At 43.9% G+C, this 19,665-nt stretch overlaps 2 protein-coding genes across 5 annotated transcripts; both read right to left on the bottom strand.

Annotated features, from left to right (window-relative positions):
• Positions 1-533: 533 nt before the first annotated feature.
• ZCCHC8 (zinc finger CCHC-type containing 8) lies at positions 534-9,499 on the bottom strand. 2 transcript variants are annotated; one of them, XM_026719384.2, is made up of 14 exons: positions 9,125-9,499; positions 7,807-7,849; positions 7,443-7,517; positions 6,975-7,080; positions 6,696-6,773; positions 6,271-6,374; positions 5,521-5,586; positions 4,735-4,795; positions 4,485-4,627; positions 3,764-3,906; positions 3,353-3,474; positions 2,758-2,841; positions 2,516-2,630; positions 534-2,320 (listed from the first exon to the last, which is right to left on the bottom strand). In XM_026719384.2, exons 1-14 carry the CDS (start codon positions 9,285-9,287, stop codon positions 1,515-1,517), a joined length of 2,109 nt encoding a protein of 702 aa, XP_026575169.1. In that variant the 5' UTR covers positions 9,288-9,499; the 3' UTR covers positions 534-1,514. The 2 variants fall into 2 exon arrangements, with proteins under 2 accessions (XP_026575169.1, XP_087769436.1); XM_087913310.1 differs by having other exon boundaries at positions 534-2,146.
• Positions 9,500-10,426: 927 nt separating this feature from the next.
• RSRC2 (arginine and serine rich coiled-coil 2) lies at positions 10,427-19,144 on the bottom strand. Of its 3 annotated transcripts, XM_087913311.1 has the most exons (11): positions 19,007-19,144; positions 16,855-17,011; positions 16,429-16,472; positions 15,630-15,707; positions 14,067-14,279; positions 13,062-13,205; positions 12,805-12,927; positions 12,405-12,484; positions 11,916-12,148; positions 11,492-11,581; positions 10,427-11,071 (listed from the first exon to the last, which is right to left on the bottom strand). In XM_087913311.1, exons 4-11 carry the CDS (start codon positions 15,635-15,637, stop codon positions 10,889-10,891), a joined length of 1,074 nt encoding a protein of 357 aa, XP_087769437.1. In that variant the 5' UTR covers positions 15,638-15,707; positions 16,429-16,472; positions 16,855-17,011; positions 19,007-19,144; the 3' UTR covers positions 10,427-10,888. The 3 variants fall into 3 exon arrangements, with proteins under 3 accessions (XP_087769437.1, XP_026575137.1, XP_026575136.1); XM_026719352.2 differs by lacking the exon at positions 15,630-15,707; XM_026719351.2 differs by lacking the exon at positions 15,630-15,707 and having other exon boundaries at positions 14,067-14,257.
• Between the last annotated feature and the right edge of the window lie 521 nt (positions 19,145-19,665).

The raw sequence follows: 19,665 nt of genomic DNA, 5'->3' as shown, positions 1-19,665 counted from the left end.
TCAATTAAAAACTTCGGTTCTTAAAGCCAGCCACCCATTCAGGCCAACGTGCTTTGCTTTAACTCCACCGTACCAGTCTTGAATGTTTAATTAAAGCCACACGTTTGAATTTGCAATAAAATATTTGGCGTGGCTTCGTCACTGGAAAGTGAGGGTGTGAACTTATTTTTCTCAAACCGTGGCCCGTTTTGGATTGTCAGGTCTTCAAGGACAGGAGAGAATTCGATTCGCAGGTATCTTACGGGGTCATTGGGTGTCAGGAGGCGGGTCACCCAAGGCTACTGGAGGTGGGTGGGAAGGAATAATTTATACACACCTTTTTCCGGATCGAAACGATTTGGGAGAATGGAGAGAGAGCCATCTAAATATCTTGCAAGAAACCTGTGATGAAAGAAACACTGGAAACAACTAGTACTCTGAATAAGAAGCTAATTACTCCAGGCATGCAGGGTTAAACCAGGGAGTGTTATTTATGGCTTTACGTCAATATTTTTGATTGCAAAATTTCCTTTGCAGTAACTAAGTGCACAAACTTATGAAAAAAAAAATCTTTTTATTAAACCCCTGTACACAAGCACAAATATATGTACAGCATATTCAAAGATGACGATGTTACCAAAACCAAAAAGCCGGTGTCGTGTTTTTTTTTTCTTTTTTAAAAAATTAAAATCCCCTCAATCACTTAAAAAAAAAAAAAACTTTTCAAAAAGGATGGAAAGAGGGCGGTTGACTGATTCCTGATTATTCCCGTCGGATCGCCACAAGAATTTTGAGGGGAAGCATTTTTTAAAAAATCCCCAAAAAACCCAAGGTCCTTTCCAAAGGACAGTAAATGTATTTCGAGAACTACCAGCTCCCAATGCAAAAAGCTTGGCAGAGACAAGAAACCTTGGTTGGTAGAGAGAGGCAGGGATGTATTTGACTCCAAGTTGAAGAGGGGAAAATTCAGGGGTCTATTTAATGCAAGGTTGGAGAAGATTCACAAATCTTTTTGTGTATTTGTGGAAGATCAGTCCTGCTTCGAGGTCAAAATGGAAGCCCGTCCCCCCCCCCGACTTTCTTTAAAAACAAAAAAAAAATGGTTTCAGGAAGAACACAACACTTTCCTTCTCTGGCTCTTGATTCGTGCTTTAAGGCAGGGGTGTCTCCAACCTTGGCCACTTTTAAGACGTGGGGATGACTTCAACTCCCAGAGTTCCTCAGCCAGCAAAGAGTTACCCAGAATTCAGAATGGATGGGACAAGAAGAAATGTCAATAAGGAGGCTTTATCATATTTCTTTCATAAACTTTTCTTAATAATAGATGGTGGGAATGCGGTAAATGTAATATATCTTGACTTCAGCAAAGGCGGGGGGGGGAGGAGAAACCTTTCTGGCTGAGGAATTCTGGGAGTTGAAGTCCACAAGTCTTAAAGCAGCCAAGCTTGGAGACACCCCTGCTTTAAGGGCAAAGCATCCAAATCCTGGTTTGTTTGGGTTTTTTGGTTTGTTTGTCCCTGGCCCGAGTTGGGCTGTTAAAGGGAAAGTTTCTTATTCTTCAGCTGGCTTCTTGGGTATTTTTTCAGCGCGCTCCTTATCCGGAGGTAAGTCCCGGTGGACTCCGACATGTTGTCGTATTCGAAAGGTGTGATCCCAGCAGCAAACTTGCTCATGTCGGGAACGAGGCCAGGAGGCTTGGAGGAAGGCGACTCGCTGGCATTGGGAAGGGCGGGAGCGTCGCTGTGATTCAGGCAGCCGGCGGGATCCGAGGAGCAGGTTTGGTCTTGGCTTTCAGAGTCTGTGGGAATGGCTTCCGCCTCGGTTGTCAAATCCACTAGTTCAATGGCCTGTTGAGGACCAGGCTCTTCGGCAGCCTGGGGTTCCTGCTTGGGCTCAGCTTCGGAGACCTCTGGCGGTTGGGGGGCTGCTTCCTCCAGGGGAACGGAAGGCTCCGTCCTGCAGGGGGTCGACGTCCCAGAGTTGCCGGCCATGGGAGTCCCGGCTGGGAGGTCCGAGTCGCTGTTGGCGCTCTCCGCCTGCTCGAGGGCCGCCCAAATCAACCGCTGCTGCTCCTCCAGCTCCTCCAGGGTCAAGGTATCTTCATCCATGGCCGAGTCCTCCGGCCGCGGGGCAGACGGCGTCCAAGGCGGGGTGTCGCGAGGCAGGGCTGCTGGCACACAAGACAGCGGTTGAGGTGGAGGAGAAGTCAGGCTGGGGGGGGTCCCTGGCGGGGTGCCCTGCGGCAGAGGGGGGGGAGTGGCGGTCAGCGGAGACCCCGGAGGCAACGGAGGCTGGAAGTGGAAGCCGTCGTAAGCGGGAGGGCTAGGGGGCATTTCTAGATCTGAAAGGAGGAAAAGAGCAACGGCTTTAATCACTCGCCTGCCTCACTCGGGGCGGAGCTAAGCGGGGTGGCGCTTCGGACAGGCGTCGGTGGGCTCCCACCAGGAGCTCGTGGAATGGAAAGGGGAAAAAAGCAAAATGGGAGGGGGGGAAAGTTTTTAAAATAGCCATGGGGGTTTTAAGAGGAAAGTTATACCAGAGTCGATCTCCATGTCAGCTGGTGGGATTTCAACGCTGCTTCCTTTCTGCCGTTTCGAATGATGGGAGCTCTGGCGAGAGGGAGGCCTTTTGGGCCTGGATTTGAGATTGGCCTGAGGGGGGGAAGGGGTCAGAAACAAAGGAGAGAAAGTAAGAACCCCAGAGGGGGAAACCCACCCACCCCCCAAAAATAAAGGTTTCGCTCCGGGGAAGCAAAGCAGCGTGCTTAAAAATATTCACCGAATGGTAAGTGGAAAGATAATGAGCAAAAATTTCTTTCTGCTGGGATGGCTGAAGAGGTACCGAGCCGAACATCCGCCATTCCTGCACCCCCCCGCCACAAAAAAAGGAAAGAAATTATTAGGAAATCAAAGAATAAATGTCCAAGCTTTATATACACGCAACGGAGCTTTGCTGTCTTATCGTTAATCGAAAGAACAGAGGCAAGAAAGGAGCAGCTCTAATCAAGGGTATGATATGCTGTGATAAAACACACAGATTCTCTTTCTGTCAGTCCTTCCCAAAGGCATTTAAGACAAAATGGGAGCTACAGGTATTCTTCGGCTTATGACCATGTGGGTTGTTAAGCAGGCCACCACACGACCAATTTAAATGCCTTCCTTGCCGCAGTTGTTATGGGAATCCATTGTCTGCAAAGATGATTATTATTGTTGGTTTGTTTCCTGCTGGAAAACGAAAGCAAAAAATACCCGAAACGTTTTCCAGCCGAAAATGTTATATATATGCTGATCACGTGACTGCGGTGCACTGCACAAGTCGGTAAATGCCCAGGTGGAAGGGCGGGATGACAGCACAAAAAAACGGGGCAACTTACGTCTGCGACCCCACTTGGAGTGGACATGTTAAAACCTGGGTAGTTGATCAACTTGGAGAGATCGTACGTGACCCGGGGATTCTGCTGGTGGGGCTCCTCCTCTGCCTCACTGCTGGGCGACGCTGTAAGAAAGGCAACGTCAGTCCTGGAAGACATTACTGGCAAAAGACATAATCCAGCTGCTCTCCGGCTTCCGGCTGTTTTGGCACTGAAGGCTGGAATGCGGGGACACCTTTATTTAATCGAACAGGCCCAACAAGAGCTCTGAGGAACAATCTCTGCCCATCTCTGCCCTGACCAGCAAGTTAGCCACGGGTTGAAACTGGGCGGCAAAAAAGCTCAGGCTGTCCAATCAACACGTCACGCTAAGCCACGGTCTTGTACAAGCAAATGGGAGAATCTCCCTTTTACCTTTTCCGTCGTAGAGCGTTAAGCCGGATTTCTCCATCTCTGCCTCTTTCAGCCAGCCTGGAGGATAACCCAGTTGCCGCATGCGATAGATGAAGGGAGGAAGCGTCTTCTCGGTGACACCGAGGGCATCCTGGAGTTCCTCGCTGCGGGGTGGGGTGGGGGGTAAGGGAGGTCAGTTTAAAAACAAGGAAATTTGAGCCACGGTTTTGGCAACGTTGGTTTCAGACTGCCGACTGAGAAAACGCAAGGATCGTGCACGTTAGAGTCAGGTAAGGAAGTCGCTGGATGTGTTGTTTCTTTATCTGTGTCCCTGTCAACTAAAAAGATATTCCCTTTGGTCTTTTTAGCTGCCAGAAAAAGGGTGGTGGATAACAGTGCATTCCCTAAGTGCCTAGATAATCACCCTGGCAGCCCAAAGTTGTCGGAGCGCAAGATTATTACCGGAGAGCCTGATTGATGACTCTGGGCTATGGATGTGTCCCATTGGAGAATACACATCCAGGGGGTGGGGGGAAGACCAGGGTCAAGGGGGAAATGAAGGGTGTATCTTAGTGTCGGCTGCACCCAGGTAACGCCAACATGGCCACTTCTAATAAATCAATTTTCTTCCCTCTTTCTGATTTGAATGGGGCTGGATTTGTTGGAGTCCTGACAGCCCCTTTTTTGCGGATTTGCAGTTGGAAATTGTGGACTCAGTGGTGACTGTTGTGACTACTTGTACCTGATTATTCCTGGTTTGAAGCGTCCAAACCGCTCTTCCACTTCATCCGCGTGGTACCTCTGCTGGAAATTTGGGCTGCCTGTTTCCCCGCAGGCCTCCATAAAAGCTTTTCTTTTTTCATTTATGCGGGCAGAGTTTCGTGGCTAAAATTAGGATAGGAGGGAAAAACAAAGACCGTCAGGAAGCTACCAAGCCCTGATAGCCGCCGCCAGTAAGGCTACCAAAAGCACAGATTGAAATATGTCTTTACCTGTGGGCAATCTTTCATCTGGTGATCTTCAGAGCCACAGTTGAAACAATGAGATTTGGGCCTGTTTTATTAAAAAAACACACAGACACACAGCACACATTAGAGCTGTTGACACTCAGGGACTTTTTTTAAAAAAAGAAACTTGCTCTACTCTTCTTGGTGCATTGTTAGATGTAGCAGCAGAAAAGGAGCAAATCAACTAATGCCCATTTACAGCTTTAAAGGTGGAAAAAGTCACACCCAGCACAGCGATGAAATGGTACTGAATATATCAACAACCAAGCAAAATTTGATGTCAAATGATGGATGCCAGGAGAAATTCTAAGTCGACTGTGAGGCAGGCAGCAAAGAACAGTGTGGCTCTTAAGTGTTGCCCCACAACTTTTGCATTGCTGCCAAGGAATATTCACAGCTGGGCCTTTTCAACAGTTAACCAAAGAAAAACAAGCGTTTTATCAGAGTTTTGCGCTGGAAGACAGAACCTATAACTGAGATAAAAATATACATTCTATAGGCCACCTGTGACAGGTGTTTCCAAGATTCTGATTCTCTTGAAAGAGACAGGTAGCCATCAAAACTCCTGTTTTATACCTCTGTGGGGATTTGAGGATACAAATGTTATCTGTGTTTGTTTTTTTACGTGCTCATATACCATTTCACCTTTAAAGTCCAACTGAAAAATTTACATTACAAAGTAAATCCTAACCCTTTCTATTACTAACCTATCACAAGACATACTTTTAAAAATAAAACCAGAAACATTTGTAGATTTAAAGAAATACAAACCTTTTAGACTTTACTTGTATCTCTTGCCCATCTAGAGAAAGAATCTGCGTGAAAACTTGCTGGTATCTTAAGAATTCAATAAGGAATTGCCATCGTATCAAGCAAAATGCAATCATAGGGTTTGTATGCATGCCTAGATAATATTAGCCACCACCCAAAAGACACAAATTGGTTTTCGGAAGAGGGCACGATCAGAATTATTATCAGCTACATTATGATAAAACATCTGACTGAAAGTTTATCAGTCTCAAGACTGGATGTTTTTTTTCTCTGCAAATTTTGTCTGATCAATGGATCATCAACAGATGAAAACTAATCAAGGAGAGAAGCAACCTAGAATTAAGGAGAAATTTCCTGACCGGGAGAACAATAAATCAGTGGAACAATTTGCCTCCAGTAGTTGTGAACATTCCAACACTGGAAGTTTTTTAAAAGATGTTGGATATCCATTTGTCTGAAATGGTCTAGGTTTTCTGCCTGAGCAGGTTGGACGAGAAGACCTTCCAACTCTGTTATTCTGTTAATGTCAGCCCCCTGCCTTTCCAGAAATGTGACAGCGTTTTAAATCAGAGCAGGAAATTCCCCCCCCCCCAAAAAACAACAACAACATTTGATTCAAACAAATGATGACAGACTTAGGGCCCTAAGATGTGGAAGATATATAAATGGAACCCAATCCGTTTCAGACTTATTGCATTAAGTAGCAAGGCTTGACAGGGAAAGGGAAAAACAGTTAACTAAATAGGATACTTGGGTATTTCCCATCCATCTGTGAGCTGAGGATTTTCATTTAATATAGGCTGCCCCAGTTTATCAAGACAAAAATTGGTAAAATAGAGAACACTTCCTATAACCTGGAGAAAGAGTCAAAAAGTGTCAGTATTTTAATCAGACTAAAATAGCATACTAAAAATGTACTTAAATATTTCACAAATATCAAGTTCTGACATAATTAAGTACATTAAATAAATGGCTTGAGAATATGGAGATTCCCAAGTAGTATTTATACGTTCAATCAATTAATGGAAAAACAAAGTTACAGGACTAAGAACAAAAAAGAAAAAAAAGAAAAGATATTTACACGGGTCTCTTTTATCAGTTACCAATTATTTCCTAATGCCATAAACTAGAAAAAACTCAAACCACTCACAGCACAGAAAGAAAAAGGAACTTACGCTAAAAGCCTCTTTGACTTTTTTGGACACATTTGAGCTTGTTACTTTTTGATCCTCTTCCAGGACAAAGCTAGAAGGCTAATAGAATGAAAACCAAGTTTACAAAGTTAAATCAACGTTCTTGAATCAAGTCGAGCAGTATCGGCACAGTGAGGGGTTTGTGACTGACCAGCCCCATGAACAGAAATAGGTGGCCTCTAAGACAGACAGACGAGTTATCTTTCATCACACGATGAAAAGAACTTTTATAAAAGAATAAGCCCATCAACAGATAAATACCTGAGGCTTAACATTGAAGCAGGCCTTGTCCAATTCATTCCTCTGCTGCTCCTCGTATTTCTGAACTAAACTGGATACAAACTCTTCTATGTCTTGATGATATTGCCTATATAACAGATTATCAGAATATAGAACGGATCGATTGTTCTGTTTAGTTTTTTAAAGCCAACAAGACAAGACTAAGGATTTCTGATGCTGCATTTATACATAAGGAATGATAACATTTTTGTGCCACAAACTTCTCTCGTACAAAAGAACAGGTGGACTGAATTCCCAAAGCAAAAGCTATACAGGTAATTAAAAAAAACTATTGGTAGATTTCTGCTAGCATGGAACAAATTCAGATTTGTTTCCACACTGCATATTGAAACGAATCTCAAACATTTAAAATCTTGGACACAGGGAAACTATTTTTTTTTAAATGTCCATTCTGAAAATGAACTCAAGCAACACAAGGAAGGTACTCACTTTGAAACGGTATTATTCATGAACAAGATCTGTAACAAAGGTCCATCAAGTTTACAGTCATCCACTATTAGTCCACTAAAAAAAATAAAGCATAAAGGTTACAACATGAAAGTAATTTCCAGACCCTTAGCAAATAACTGTGGTGTCAATTCATCAGATATTACAACCCTTTCATTTACTATTTTACCCTCTGTTGTTTTTACACTAAGAAGGTAGTTTTGGGAGCTTGGAGAGAGATGAGCTCTGTTTTCCTCCCTGGATCTCTTCTCAATGCGTTTCCTAGCCTTGACCAACCATTACAAATCTACCTAAGGACCCTCTCCTTGTTCAAAACATTGCAAATAAGGGAGAGGGTGAAACCTACCTTGGTCGAGTCAGGATGTTCAGTTTTCTTCTGAGTTCCTGATGTGAAAATGATTAAGGAATTGCAAGGCACAGTAACAGGGAGTGAAGCCAGGAGAATCCCTGCAGCCCCCTCTCTCCAGCCCTCATTATTCTATCCCACCTTTTTAAACATATGACTCAAGGCAGAGAAAATACTTAATTCCCCACCCTCCTGGCCTTTGAAAAGAATTTGAAGGCCTGGCTTTGGCTGCTCGCCTCGAACTTGCCACACAAACTTGGGATTAGATGATGATGATGGTTATTATTTTCACAAAAAACAAACAAGATAACTATGCTGGGTTTTGAATTACAATCACTAGTCGAACACTTCTCAAGTGTTTAGGACTGCGTGATGTATTGGCGGATTATGCGAACAGATCCCAGCAAATGGCATTTTTATTGTTCTTGTTGTTTGTTGTTATTGTACTATTATCCCACTATTATCACTTTATAAATTAGCCCATTGAAGGCTCTTCCCTCCACCTATCTAGCTTTAAATCATTCCATCCTTGTTGCAACTGCCTCCTATAAATACTTATATGCCTTTTAATGAGATGTAATATGGATACATGGTTATGTTTTTAATTGTACTCCGCCCAGGGATACTCTGGGAGTGAGAGAGGATGTCTATAAATCTGTTAAATAAACCCACCTGCCTACTTTGTCCCCCAAACAACAACCCTGTGAGGTGGGTTGGGCTGAGAGAGAGGACAGGCCCGAAGTACCCCAACCGGGTTTCCTATCGACAGGCAGTCCTCAACTTGCAACCATCCATTTAGTGGCCGTTCAAAATTACAACGGCACCGGAAAAAGTGATGATTTGTGACCGTTTTTCACAGCAATCCTCGTGGTCCCTGGATCAAAAGTAGGATGCTTGGCAACTGGCTTGTACTTATGACAGTTGCTGCGTCCCAGGGATCAGGCAGTCCCCTTTTGCAACCTTCTGACCGGCAAAAGTCAACGGGTAAGCCTAATTCCCTGAGCAACCAACTGAAGGACTGCAGTGATTCACTTAACGACAGTGGCAAAAAAGGGTCGTGAAGCGGGGCAAAACTCACTCAGCCAAATGTCTCGCTTTGCAACGGAAAGGCTGGGCTCCGTTATGGTCGCGAATCGAGAACTGCCTGTACTTAATCCGGATTGGGGGGAAGAAATCCCATTGGGGACCGGGGGGGGGGTGGGGGGTGGAGAAGCGAAGCCTGCCCGGGTCCCCTCCCTCAGCGGCGCCTCCCTCTCCCGCAGGAAGGCCGCTCCCCGCCCGGCCCGTCAGGTGCTGCCCTCGCCCGGTTGCAAGATATTCTCCGCCCGCAGCTGCCTAACGGTCTCCTCGGAGTCCCTCAGCCGCTCGCGGAGGTCCGCCGCTTCTTCCGCCGGGCCGGGCCTCAGGTCGGAGGGCGCCTCCTCGTCGGCCTCCAGCTGCTGGAAGAGCTCGCGGTCGCCGAAGTCCACCTCGGCCGCCATCTTGGCGCGCGGGAGGCGAGGCGCGGTGGGCGAGGCGGGGGAGGAGGCGAAGGCCGCCGCGGGGAGGCCCGGAGAAGGCGCTCAGGACCGGGCTCCGCCGCTCAACCCAGTCTCGGGCTTCGGCCGAGGCCTTTTTCCACCTCACAGCGCTTGCAAGACTACGCCGCCCGGCATGCAACGGGGCGACCGTTACGCTGGCTGCCCATTGGCTCCAGGAGGCTCGAGGATGCCGGGAGTTGTAGTTGGACGCGGTGCATGCTGGGAGCGGAGGAGCATTCCCCAGGCGAGGTTGGGAATGGGTGTGGCTGCTCCAGCCCAGGATGATGGGACAGGGGGTGCCCGCCAATTCAGATGCACCAGGGAAGGCATGCAAAAAATAATCCAAAAATGTATTTAAGAACAGACCATGCATGTTACGTATTTTTTAAATTTAATATATTTAATAAGAGTATTATCAGCACCTGCTACTTTGATATAAAAAAACTGCCTCTGCAGATACCATCAATCACAGCACACGCTTCCTGGTTTGTTTTTGGCCAAATTCCAAATAAAACTGCAATTCTGAACACTTGTGATCCTCGAACACGTTGGGGATTTTAATCCGTCCGCCATCCCTATTCTCAACCTGCCTCTGTTGGGCGTGGGGAGATATTGAGGTTTAATATGACGGATTAGTCAGCCCGGGGCATTGGTGATGCCAATATCAAATTTTGGCTATTTATAAGAGGCTGTTTCCTCACATGCCTGAGGTCCTTTCCTCCACAACTGCTGCCACCTCTTGTCTTACGTTTAATATTTGTACAGGACTTTACATTTCGCTTTTTACATTCTGTTAAAATATTTCCTGATCTGGCAATGGCTATTAAAACACAGTATCTTTGAGGGGTTTATCCTACAGTATTCAACTAGAGCTTTCACAGAACGAAACTACTTAAATCGGGGAGGAAAGAATTGTTGGATAAGACGAGCATAATTAGGATATAGTATTTTGATATAGCTAACCAAGAACCTGCAGTATTCTTGGTCTGCTACTTAAATTCTATCCTCTACTTTCCTGCCTCAGGATGAGCGTTTATCTAAAAAATATACTCTGTGAAATCGTGAAATAATTTATCCACTAAACTTAAATACAATACTACTTGAGAAAAAAACATGTTTTATTAACCAGGTTGTTGCACTGCATTTATGTACCCAACGGGCCCGTTCTGCTAGTTTTTAACACCAACACAATGTGTTTTTATGTTCCAAGAGTTGAAAATAACTGTACAAGTTTAAAGTACAAAAAAGTACACGAGAGAGACACAAAATATCCGTGTGGCGAGTTCACCCTCGGCTGTTCTGTTTGAAAACCAAAGTAGAAGCGTCCTTCTGGAGCTCTGGCGTGTGTATAATGGAAGTGAGTATAATAACCTGATTACAACATGGGACACCAGTTATCACTGATCTGGTATTTACAAAAAAAATTGTAATGTCAATAAATAAAAAGTCAATGTTAACACCCATGCAAGCTAGGATGCCAGCTTTCGGTGAACGAGGAGGAAGCCAACATCTCAACCACGGAATCTTGGTCGGAGTCTCAAAGCTGCCCGAAGGCGTTTCCCTCAAACGGCGTCCATTCCTCGCATCGAAGACGTAAAACCCAGCCCCATTCCTCTTTGGGTGTGTGTCTGTGACCTGGCCATTTCGTACTGTGCATCCAGGTTGCGGAAGACTTCTTCTTGCTGTTTCAAAGTCTTATAACTCTCCTCGTCCACTGAACTGCTGCCCCCGGCTTCCTCCTCGCTCTAGGAGAAACAGAAGAGAAGCATCAACCGAAAGGGCTCGCCGAACCCAGCTCAACAAAAGCACACAACAAAGATTCAGGGGCAAAGCTTCACTGCAACGTCTCCATTAATGTTCCCATAATTTTCACCAGCATAAAAGCAGTCTCTTCCCCAACTGAGCTTCTCCAAATCTGCTCTGAAAAGTTGCAGTATATAAAGGATGAAATCAGATCCCCTGGAGATCGTTTTAATCCAAATCTGTATTTTCCCACTGTTTGAGCTTATCATTTAACTCATCCAGCTACCTCGAGAATGGGACTTCACTCCATGGACCACTCTGAAGTGTTGTTTCTTAGCCTGTAGGCCTTGCCCAAGACCACACAGGTCTCTTCACGCTGATCTTTCTGGCATAAAGACATAGCTCATTTTAGAAACACTTACCTTAATACCCATCAACTTCCTAAACTTGACGTTTTGGTCCTTATTTCCGAAATTCAGTTTCTCCCAGATTTCCGCAGATTGTGATTTATCCTATTTAAAAAAATGAAGTAAAAGCCAACATGTAGCAACTGGAAAAAGATTTCTCAAGTAAAAAAGTAGTTTTCTCTTTTTTACCGTTCCTCTCTAACCCATTCACCCCCTCTCAAACTTTCAGTACACAAGGGCTTATTTAGCAACTAGTTATTATATCATCTTGGCCATTTCTGGTCCTGTGAATGAGCCCTTCAAGGTTATTTCCATCTTAGAATTCCAAAAACGGCGAAGAGCTGCACAGCCAGGCATAGCCCTGATCTGCCTCCGAAAACATTACCGTGCAGACTCCCCATGGGTAACCCATCAAAGGTAACACCTAAAGGAGAATTACCCCTTCTTTCTTGCCCTGCCACAGCATTTTCCTCTTCTTTTCCTGCTCGGCGAACTTCATGGGGTTCACTGCTGCTGGGTTGTAGTAGCTGGGAACGGCTATTCCTGTCTCGGCCAGAGCCTTCGCTTGCAGGGCTGCCATCTGAGCTGCCATGGCTATTTGAGGAGTGACCTGTGTCCCTGACGCCAGGAGAGCTGCGACGTTGATGACTGACCCGCCGGTGGCAGCTGCCGCTGAAACCAAGAAAACCGTTATTCTTCAAAAAGAAGAATGGTGCGGCTGTCTAATACGCCAGCTTCACAAGTCATAAAAACTTGTACAAATTCTTTTGGCAGACAGTCTTTACCAGATTTTGTCCAAATACGTAACATTCTACTTTTTCTGGCATTTTTAAAAAAGGTAGAATAGGAAGTCTAGAGACAGATCAAAATGAAATAAAACTAGTGCTGTGTTATTAGCGCCATTTATTTTAAAGGGAAGTTCAATTACCGGCGACCATTTCCTGTTGCTTCTGCTTTTCAACCAATTCTTTCTCTCTCTGTTCTTGCAATTTCTTTGCTCTTTCCAACCTAGGAATAACAATGCAGAAAGACGTGAAAAGGGTTTTTTTCTCATTTCCCGACTTCAGTACTGTACTGTTCATTTAGAAACAAAGCAGCAAGGAGAAGCTGAAAAAGCCGCACGCAAGTCAAAAGATTACCTAGTTCTTTTCTCTGTTGCTGCTTCTCAGTTTGATTTCAACAGATACATTTGATGAAAAAGACAAAGGGGCTGAAGTACTTTCCCACTTCCAGTTTCACAGTTATTAATAATGTGTGTGTGTGTGTGTGTGTGTGATGAAAACCACCTTAGAAAAAATGTCAAAGAAAAATCAAAATGTGCCTCGTACCTTCTGGCCAAGGCTTCCTGAGCATCCATCGCTGTATTTCTTCCCCTGAAAGGCGGGGGGCTCGGAGTTCGGCTGTGACTTCTGCTGAACCTTCGTGGTTTTTCGGGTCTCTTCTTTCTTTCCCTGTTCAGAACCACAGAGGTTCATTTTTCCTTTCTTCACAATTATACATCAGGCCACAGATGAGCCTGAACAGCATGTTCTCCCATTCCCTATCACTCCCTCTACATTTTATCCTTTAAAAAGCATCAACACACCTGCTCCGACTCCTGGTTCTGCTTCTGCTGGGGCTTCTATGCCTGTGTCTGGATTTAGATCGAGATCTGGATCTCACACGCCGCTTTTTCTCTCGACTTCGGGAGCGGGATTTTTTTCTATCGCGGCTTCGACTACGGTGCCGCCTGGAATCACATGCCAAATCCCTGTTAATGTTTCCAAGTTCGACTATTCCATTTAATTACCCGCAAATAAAAGTATTATCTGCATTATGTTCCGCTTAGAGTATTTTTTTTTTAAAGATAATTGAGAAAGTCTTTAGGCTTATATTATTTAGCAGATATTCCCCTGGAAGGAGTGCAGAAACACGAGTCAGCATTGCTATTCTACAGAAAAATCCGTGGCAGAGGTTAAGGCATAACTATTGTAAGAAAAGCAATCCAAGACATCCTCAATCTAGTTAACTATAAGAGTTTGTATCTAGGCTGAAGAAACAAATACAGGTGGTCCTCGGCTTACGACCACAATTGAGCCCACCATTCATGTTGCCAAGTGACAAATCTGTCAAGTGAGTTTTGCCCCATTTTACCACTTTTTCTGCCACATTTTGATAAGTGAATCTCTGCAGTTGTTAAATTAGCCTCATGGTTGTTACGTGAATCTGGCTTCCCTGTTGCCTTTGCTTACGGAAGGTCCCAAAAGGGGATCACGTGACACACGCACGGGACATTGCAACCGTCATAAATGTGAGTCAATTGTCAAGCATCCGGATGTAGATCACATGACCACAGGGATGCTGCAATGGTCGTAAGTGTGAACAATGGTCGTAATGCACTTGGGAGTCACTATGTGAATTGTTAACCTGTGGTGGCCACAAAATCCAGTTACAAAGACACATAATGTTCTACCCCCACTGCATGTTTGTTGAGAAGACAAAAACATTCACCAAGTAGGCAAATTCACGGCTCCCCTTCTTTCGTGAGCGGGGTCAACCGTCTCCGGGATCCTTTCCAAACTAACCACCAGGAAGGAAACTAGGAATCTACCTTTCCCGCGAACGAGACCTTGAATGGCTGCGTCCCCTGGAGGGCTTCCTCTCCTTGCGCTTGTGCCGATCCTCGCCATTCTCCGAAGAGTTCAGGCTCTCTCTCCCTTTATCTGAAAAGTGGTCTTTGTCGTTATGCTCTTCAGCTCTGTGCTTCTTGGAGGACTTCTCTTTGGACCCATGTCTTCGTGCCTGTTTTAAGAAGAAGTTGGTTCTTTCAGGAAAATAGTGCAACAAAAAGAGTTAGTATGGGCATTAGAAGATCAAGAATGATATGTTGTTGTTGATGCAACATTAGTAACCTTAGGAGCGTGGCCCCAGTCAACTGAGATCTCTTTTAACATCACCACCATCTACGCAATGTTGCAGAGGTGAACCTACCATTCCTCCCCACCCCCTTGCTTGACTTAAATCTTGCTCCACAAGGTTAAAACATCTCCTGCCACAAGCCAGGTTTACATCACGAGACGGAACAGCTGTTCTGAGGGTTTGATGGCCTCGTCCACAAAAGAAAACATGCTGCTCTCTCGGCACCCCAGAGAAATCTTTAAAAAACTCATCCAGCAACATGGCAGGAGATTTACAGGCCATCCTCCTACAACAGCCAACCTGAGGTTTGGTGGTACAGTGGATCCCCAGCCCAAATCTTGTCTGTCAGGTAACCAGCGTTCAAGCCAGACCATGTTTTGAATCTCCAACAATTTGGGCTCTTTATAAGACACTTTACCATTCAGTGTTTAGTTTTCTAAAAATTTGGGTAAAGGTTTTCTGCAACTTTCCTTTTCTGTACTTTCACTACCCAGATACATTTTTCTCTATAAATTCTACTGGAAGTGGAACTTAGAAGCAATTGCACAGGAAATCCTTAACATTTTCATGTAATTCTTTAAGTCTTTCAGGTCCTAGTAACCTCACTCAAAGCCAATATTACACACATATAATTCAATCATTTACTTATTCATTCATTACACCATTTTATTCTAAATGTTAAGCCACCACAATTATTATTTTAACTTTTATGGTTAAATTTTAATATGAAATTGTTTGGGTACCCACTGAAGGTTAAAGAAGGAGTGTAAAGTACTTCTTGTTGCATACTGAAAATGAGAAAAGCTCACAAAGGTGGAACAAACCCAACTGTCAAGGTAGAGGTATATTTATGGACTGTGGTGGATGTTTTTCTAATACCGTGTGATGTCCATATTCTCTCCTCTTCCTTTTTGGAACATGTACAATTACTAGAACTAGGAATAACCCTTTACTTAATTAGTCCTTAAGCATTACAAATTAGGACAATCACCTAAAAATACTGGGTCAAACATCAACAGAAAAATCGAATTCTAACAGCAGTTATTCCCCTGGAATTTAAAATAAAAAAACAATAGAGTTCTTAACTAGTTTGAACTATTTCTATTCCCTCTATTATGAGGGAAATACGTTTTGAAAACATAATGGAATAGTCTTCTAAACATATAGCATGTACTTTAAAAACACCATTATATCCAATAAAACTGATTTAAATTTCTTTGCAAGGGAAATATGAGTTTGAATTACTAATAGTTACCTTATCATGAAGTAGGCTTATAATTTTGCTATCTGAGTCTGGAGCGTCTTCAGTTCAGTCTCTTCGCGCATTAGCACGCTGAGTATGATTTATTATAGAAATGTTATCATGTGATCTAAACAATATAGTCAATTTCACAAATATTCTCCTACTTTTTTTTTTAAACAGAGCTTCCATTGCGGGGAGGGGGGGGAAATCTCTGATCCCACCTAAATAAATTTTACCTAATGCTCTATCGAGCAGAATGTTCCAGTTACTGCTGATGCTCCTGAGCCGAAACCCCCTCTGCACCAGAGGCCGGTCATTCCCCTAGCAATGTTCCTAACAATGGCTTCCTCATCTCAATCCCCTTACTTTGCCTTCAAAACCATTTGTTTCCATCTCTGTGACTCCTCTCCTATGGACAAACCCCACCATAGGAGAACTCCAATTATGTCCTCACCCAAACAGTGACAAAAAACTTGAGGGTGGAGGTGAAATGAGATGGGCAAAGATTTTTGCAAATGCTTAGCTGAACTCTGGTGAATGGAAGCTCTGTGAGAAATCAATTATATTAAAAAAATTTATCATGGTAATTTCCACAGTAAATCTCCACATGAATTTTTTTTGGGGTCAACTATTACCTTTTCGTTATAAAGATGGCTTCATTCATGCTTCATTCACTCCAAGCACTTTCTGAATTTACTTTTTTTTTTGGTACTTACCATTTAGACAATTATATCTTAAGATTTATACATGCTATGACATACTTGTAAATATGTCCTGCACAAATACCCAAGCACTACAAAGTATTAATTACCTCTTTGCTTCTGCTCCGACTTCTGTATTTTTTCCCGTCATTATCTAAAGAAAAAAGCATCTATTAGTCACCCAATATAGTTTTTAAAATATCATCCCCATCGACATAAGTTCCAATCCCTGTGATATTAACGCTTAAGCTATTTTACAGATTTAAAACAGCTGGAACTGTTAATATTTGCATCCTCCTTCCCTGATACAAGGCTCTCTTCAGCATAATTCTGAGGTCTATTTTACTAATTCACCATTCTATCTTGAATATAGAATGTTATCATTTATGACTTACATTCCAAAAAGTTACATTTTGAATTGAAATATTTTAAAGTGACTGAGATTGCAAGAAACTACAACCTTAATTAAGGCAACCATTAAACCACAAGGGTGTTTCCACTAGCAAAATTTAACAAACAGGTAGAGACTTTCATACCGGATTTTCGTTTTCTTTCTCTTGATCGGGAACGTGACCTTGAATAATGGTGTTTTGAAGTTCTAGGTGAACTGGATGCATCTGATCGTTCCTTTTTCTTCTCTCTCTCAGGAGATGATTTCTCTGGGGGATTTGCCTCTCGCTCAGAATCACTAGCCTAATTTAAAATGAAATAACTTTTAAGATTTGCAGTACAGTGACTGTCTACTACTCTTCCGTCAGCCATGGGGCACTACCTCAAGTTCTTTAAAATGACTCGATTTACAGCACATATTACATTAATGACAATAAACAATATGTCTGACTTCCTTCACACTTAAATTCACAACTCTTAATAGCTTTCTCTAGAAACTAAATTACCCTCCTCATGACTATTGCAGCAAGTCTGAATAATACAAATTTGCCATTAAATAATTTCTTATCAGGCTGGATGAATAACTAGATAGGGGTGAAAAACTAGATAGAAAAAATGCAAAGGATTTTATGACAGCTGTGCTTTACTTGGGACTAAAGACCTGTTTATATTTTAGGAATATTCCAAACAAATTAAACCCCAGCTGAGAGTAGAGCACTTAACTGGAGCTGTTCAACCCCAAGGGCTTTAAAACCAGGTCATAAACAACATTTAACATTGTCAACTTAGAATAGCATTAACCGATCAATAAAAACATAAAAAGCATTGTTGCTAAATAAATGCTAAGGAACCATAAGCTCCTAAACGCTTAATTTTATGCAACCTTTATCATGTGTTTATTCCGAAGTCTCTGAGGTCCAGGTTAAAATATTTACTTATAGAATACAAGCCCCCCTGAAGTTCATAGCTCCCCCCACCCAGAAAGCTATTGGAACTTGATACCATTAATTCAACTGCAAATTGGTGTATTACTCATCCCACCTTAGTTACCCTGTAAGAATTATTATCATTTTCACAAATTACACTCAAAACATCAAAGAGAACACACAGCATGAAGAAATAAATACAAATAAAGGAGGTAGGGTTCCTCCCCCTTTCGTTTGCCCGGAGAAGACAGGACCCCAGGGTCACAAAAAGATACCTTAAAACCATTAATGTAGCATCTTCCTCTTCCATCAGGAGCAGCTACAGAGGGCAGAAGCCAAACTGTCCTACTGGCACCTCTTTTTTTTTTTATCCCCAATCTCTGCCGCACATATACATCCGTATATGTATCTTATGTGAATCATATATATATATACATACATACATATGTATATAAAAGATTCACATGCGCCCAGCATACCAGCTACTTTTCTTAGAGTTATACTTATAAAAGAGCCGCAAATGGGCCTGGTCTCCTCTCCCATCCCATAATAAACCCTAAACAGCCCTCCACCACCCAAGCCTTTGCATCCATAAACACAACCTGTTCTTTTCCACACTGATCATTTACATCCCATAATAAAATTTGATTTAAAAAAAGGCTTCAGATCCATACATGTCAATGCGTACTGAAGATGTATATATACATCTGTATCTACATACACAAACATACACACATCTATTTGTAGGGGTATATGTATCTATATACACATCTTTTATCTCCATTCCTTTTTTATCTCCCTCTTTTATCTGCCTTTTATCTACCTCTATATACTATATCATATCTCTAATTTTTTATATAACTCTACATGCCTATGTCTTTTTTTTATATATTTTTATATATCTTTTTAATATATTTTTATATCTTTTCTTTTTAATATACCTCTATAACTTTTATCTTTTTTATATTTATGTTTCTTGCTTTTTTATATACGTTTATATCTGTCTATCTTTTACCTGTCTCTATTTCATTTTTATCAATCTATATCCACCCATCCACACCCGCTTTAACCCCACAAAAGCCCCCCCACCATCCACACGTGTATGAGGCGTGTAAGCCAAACATGGGAATGCCGACACTCGCTTCTCCCCATGAGGCACCCGGTTCGAGGCCCGGACCCCCCCACCGAGGCCGCCGGAGAAGCTTCGAGAAGCCGCGCTGGGGGAGGGGTACCGCCTCCCTCCTCCCCCCTCACGGAGGCCCATCATGGCGGCCGGGCGCCATCTTGTCTGGCGCCTTCCATCCGAGGCGGCTCCGCCCGCCGCCTGGGCCTCTCCCTCCGCCAACCCGGGAAGCCGTCCGGGGAGCCTCACCGCCATGCCGGGGTGCAGGGGAGGGGAAGCGGGCCCCGAGCGGGACCTCCGGCTCCTCCGCGGCTTCGACCCCCTTCAGCGAGCAACGCGCAGCGCCTCAGCAACTGACTGGACGGGCAGCCCTCTCAGCTCGGCCCCGCCCCCTGCCTGGGATATGCCCGGATGTAGCCGGGAGAGAGGCGGGAGGAAGAAGAGTTCCTCTGCGCCTGCGCGGACGGGGGAACCTAGAGATATACCTGGTAGAATGGAGCGGTTGATAGTTTCTCTGCTTTGGCTCTTTTTACGGCACTCCTGCCCCAAAGAAGACGGGGCGGGCTCCGAATAAGGAACCGTAACATTAAAACAGAAATATGATCTGATCGCTCTCTTTCCCTTTTTTTTTCTTTAAAAAAGAGAATGTAGCCTCCCTTAATATGTCGGAGTGATTTTTCTCGGTTGCGCCCAATCCTCCTCAGTTTTGCCCTTTGAGGGGCCCGAATGACCTCGAGAGAGCCTGTGGAATGGGCCCCCGAGCGTCCCTCACACAAGGGAAAGGGAATCACGACGGACAAAGGACACCTCTACCCTCTTCCTATCTCCCCGGGTTGGGGGGGGGGGCGCCCTCTTCGTGGTGAAGTTTGGCCCTCGCGGTCCGCCGTAGCCGGCTAAGCCCCGCCTGC

Source organism: Pseudonaja textilis, chromosome 15, assembly GCF_049901715.1.
Source record: "Pseudonaja textilis isolate UNSWEBS1 chromosome 15, rPseTex1.2, whole genome shotgun sequence".
Taxonomy (NCBI): Eukaryota; Metazoa; Chordata; class Lepidosauria; order Squamata; family Elapidae; genus Pseudonaja; species Pseudonaja textilis.
Note: the sequence above shows the minus strand (reverse complement) of the source record. Positions and strands in the feature narration are given on the sequence as shown.

What these genes read in the sequence shown, in the direction of transcription:
- ZCCHC8 (XM_026719384.2), bottom strand. Translation starts at nt 9,287, where the DNA reads ATGGCGGCCGAGGTGGACTTCGGCGACCGCGAGCTCTTCCAGCAGCTG. An exon ending in TTCAAACCAGGAATAATCAG is followed by an intron (nt 3,907 to 4,484) that starts GTACAAGTAGTC and finishes CCCACCCCGCAG; the next exon opens with CGAGGAACTCCAGGATGCCC. An exon ending in AACGCTCTACGACGGAAAAG is followed by an intron (nt 3,475 to 3,763) that starts GTAAAAGGGAGA and finishes CCTTTCTTACAG; the next exon opens with CGTCGCCCAGCAGTGAGGCA.
- RSRC2 (XM_026719351.2), bottom strand. An exon ending in GTCGGAGCAGAAGCAAAGAG is followed by an intron (nt 14,258 to 16,428) that starts GTAATTAATACT and finishes TTCTTAAAACAG; the next exon opens with GCACGAAGACATGGGTCCAA. An exon ending in CAGGAAGCCTTGGCCAGAAG is followed by an intron (nt 12,485 to 12,804) that starts GTACGAGGCACA and finishes TGTTATTCCTAG; the next exon opens with GTTGGAAAGAGCAAAGAAAT.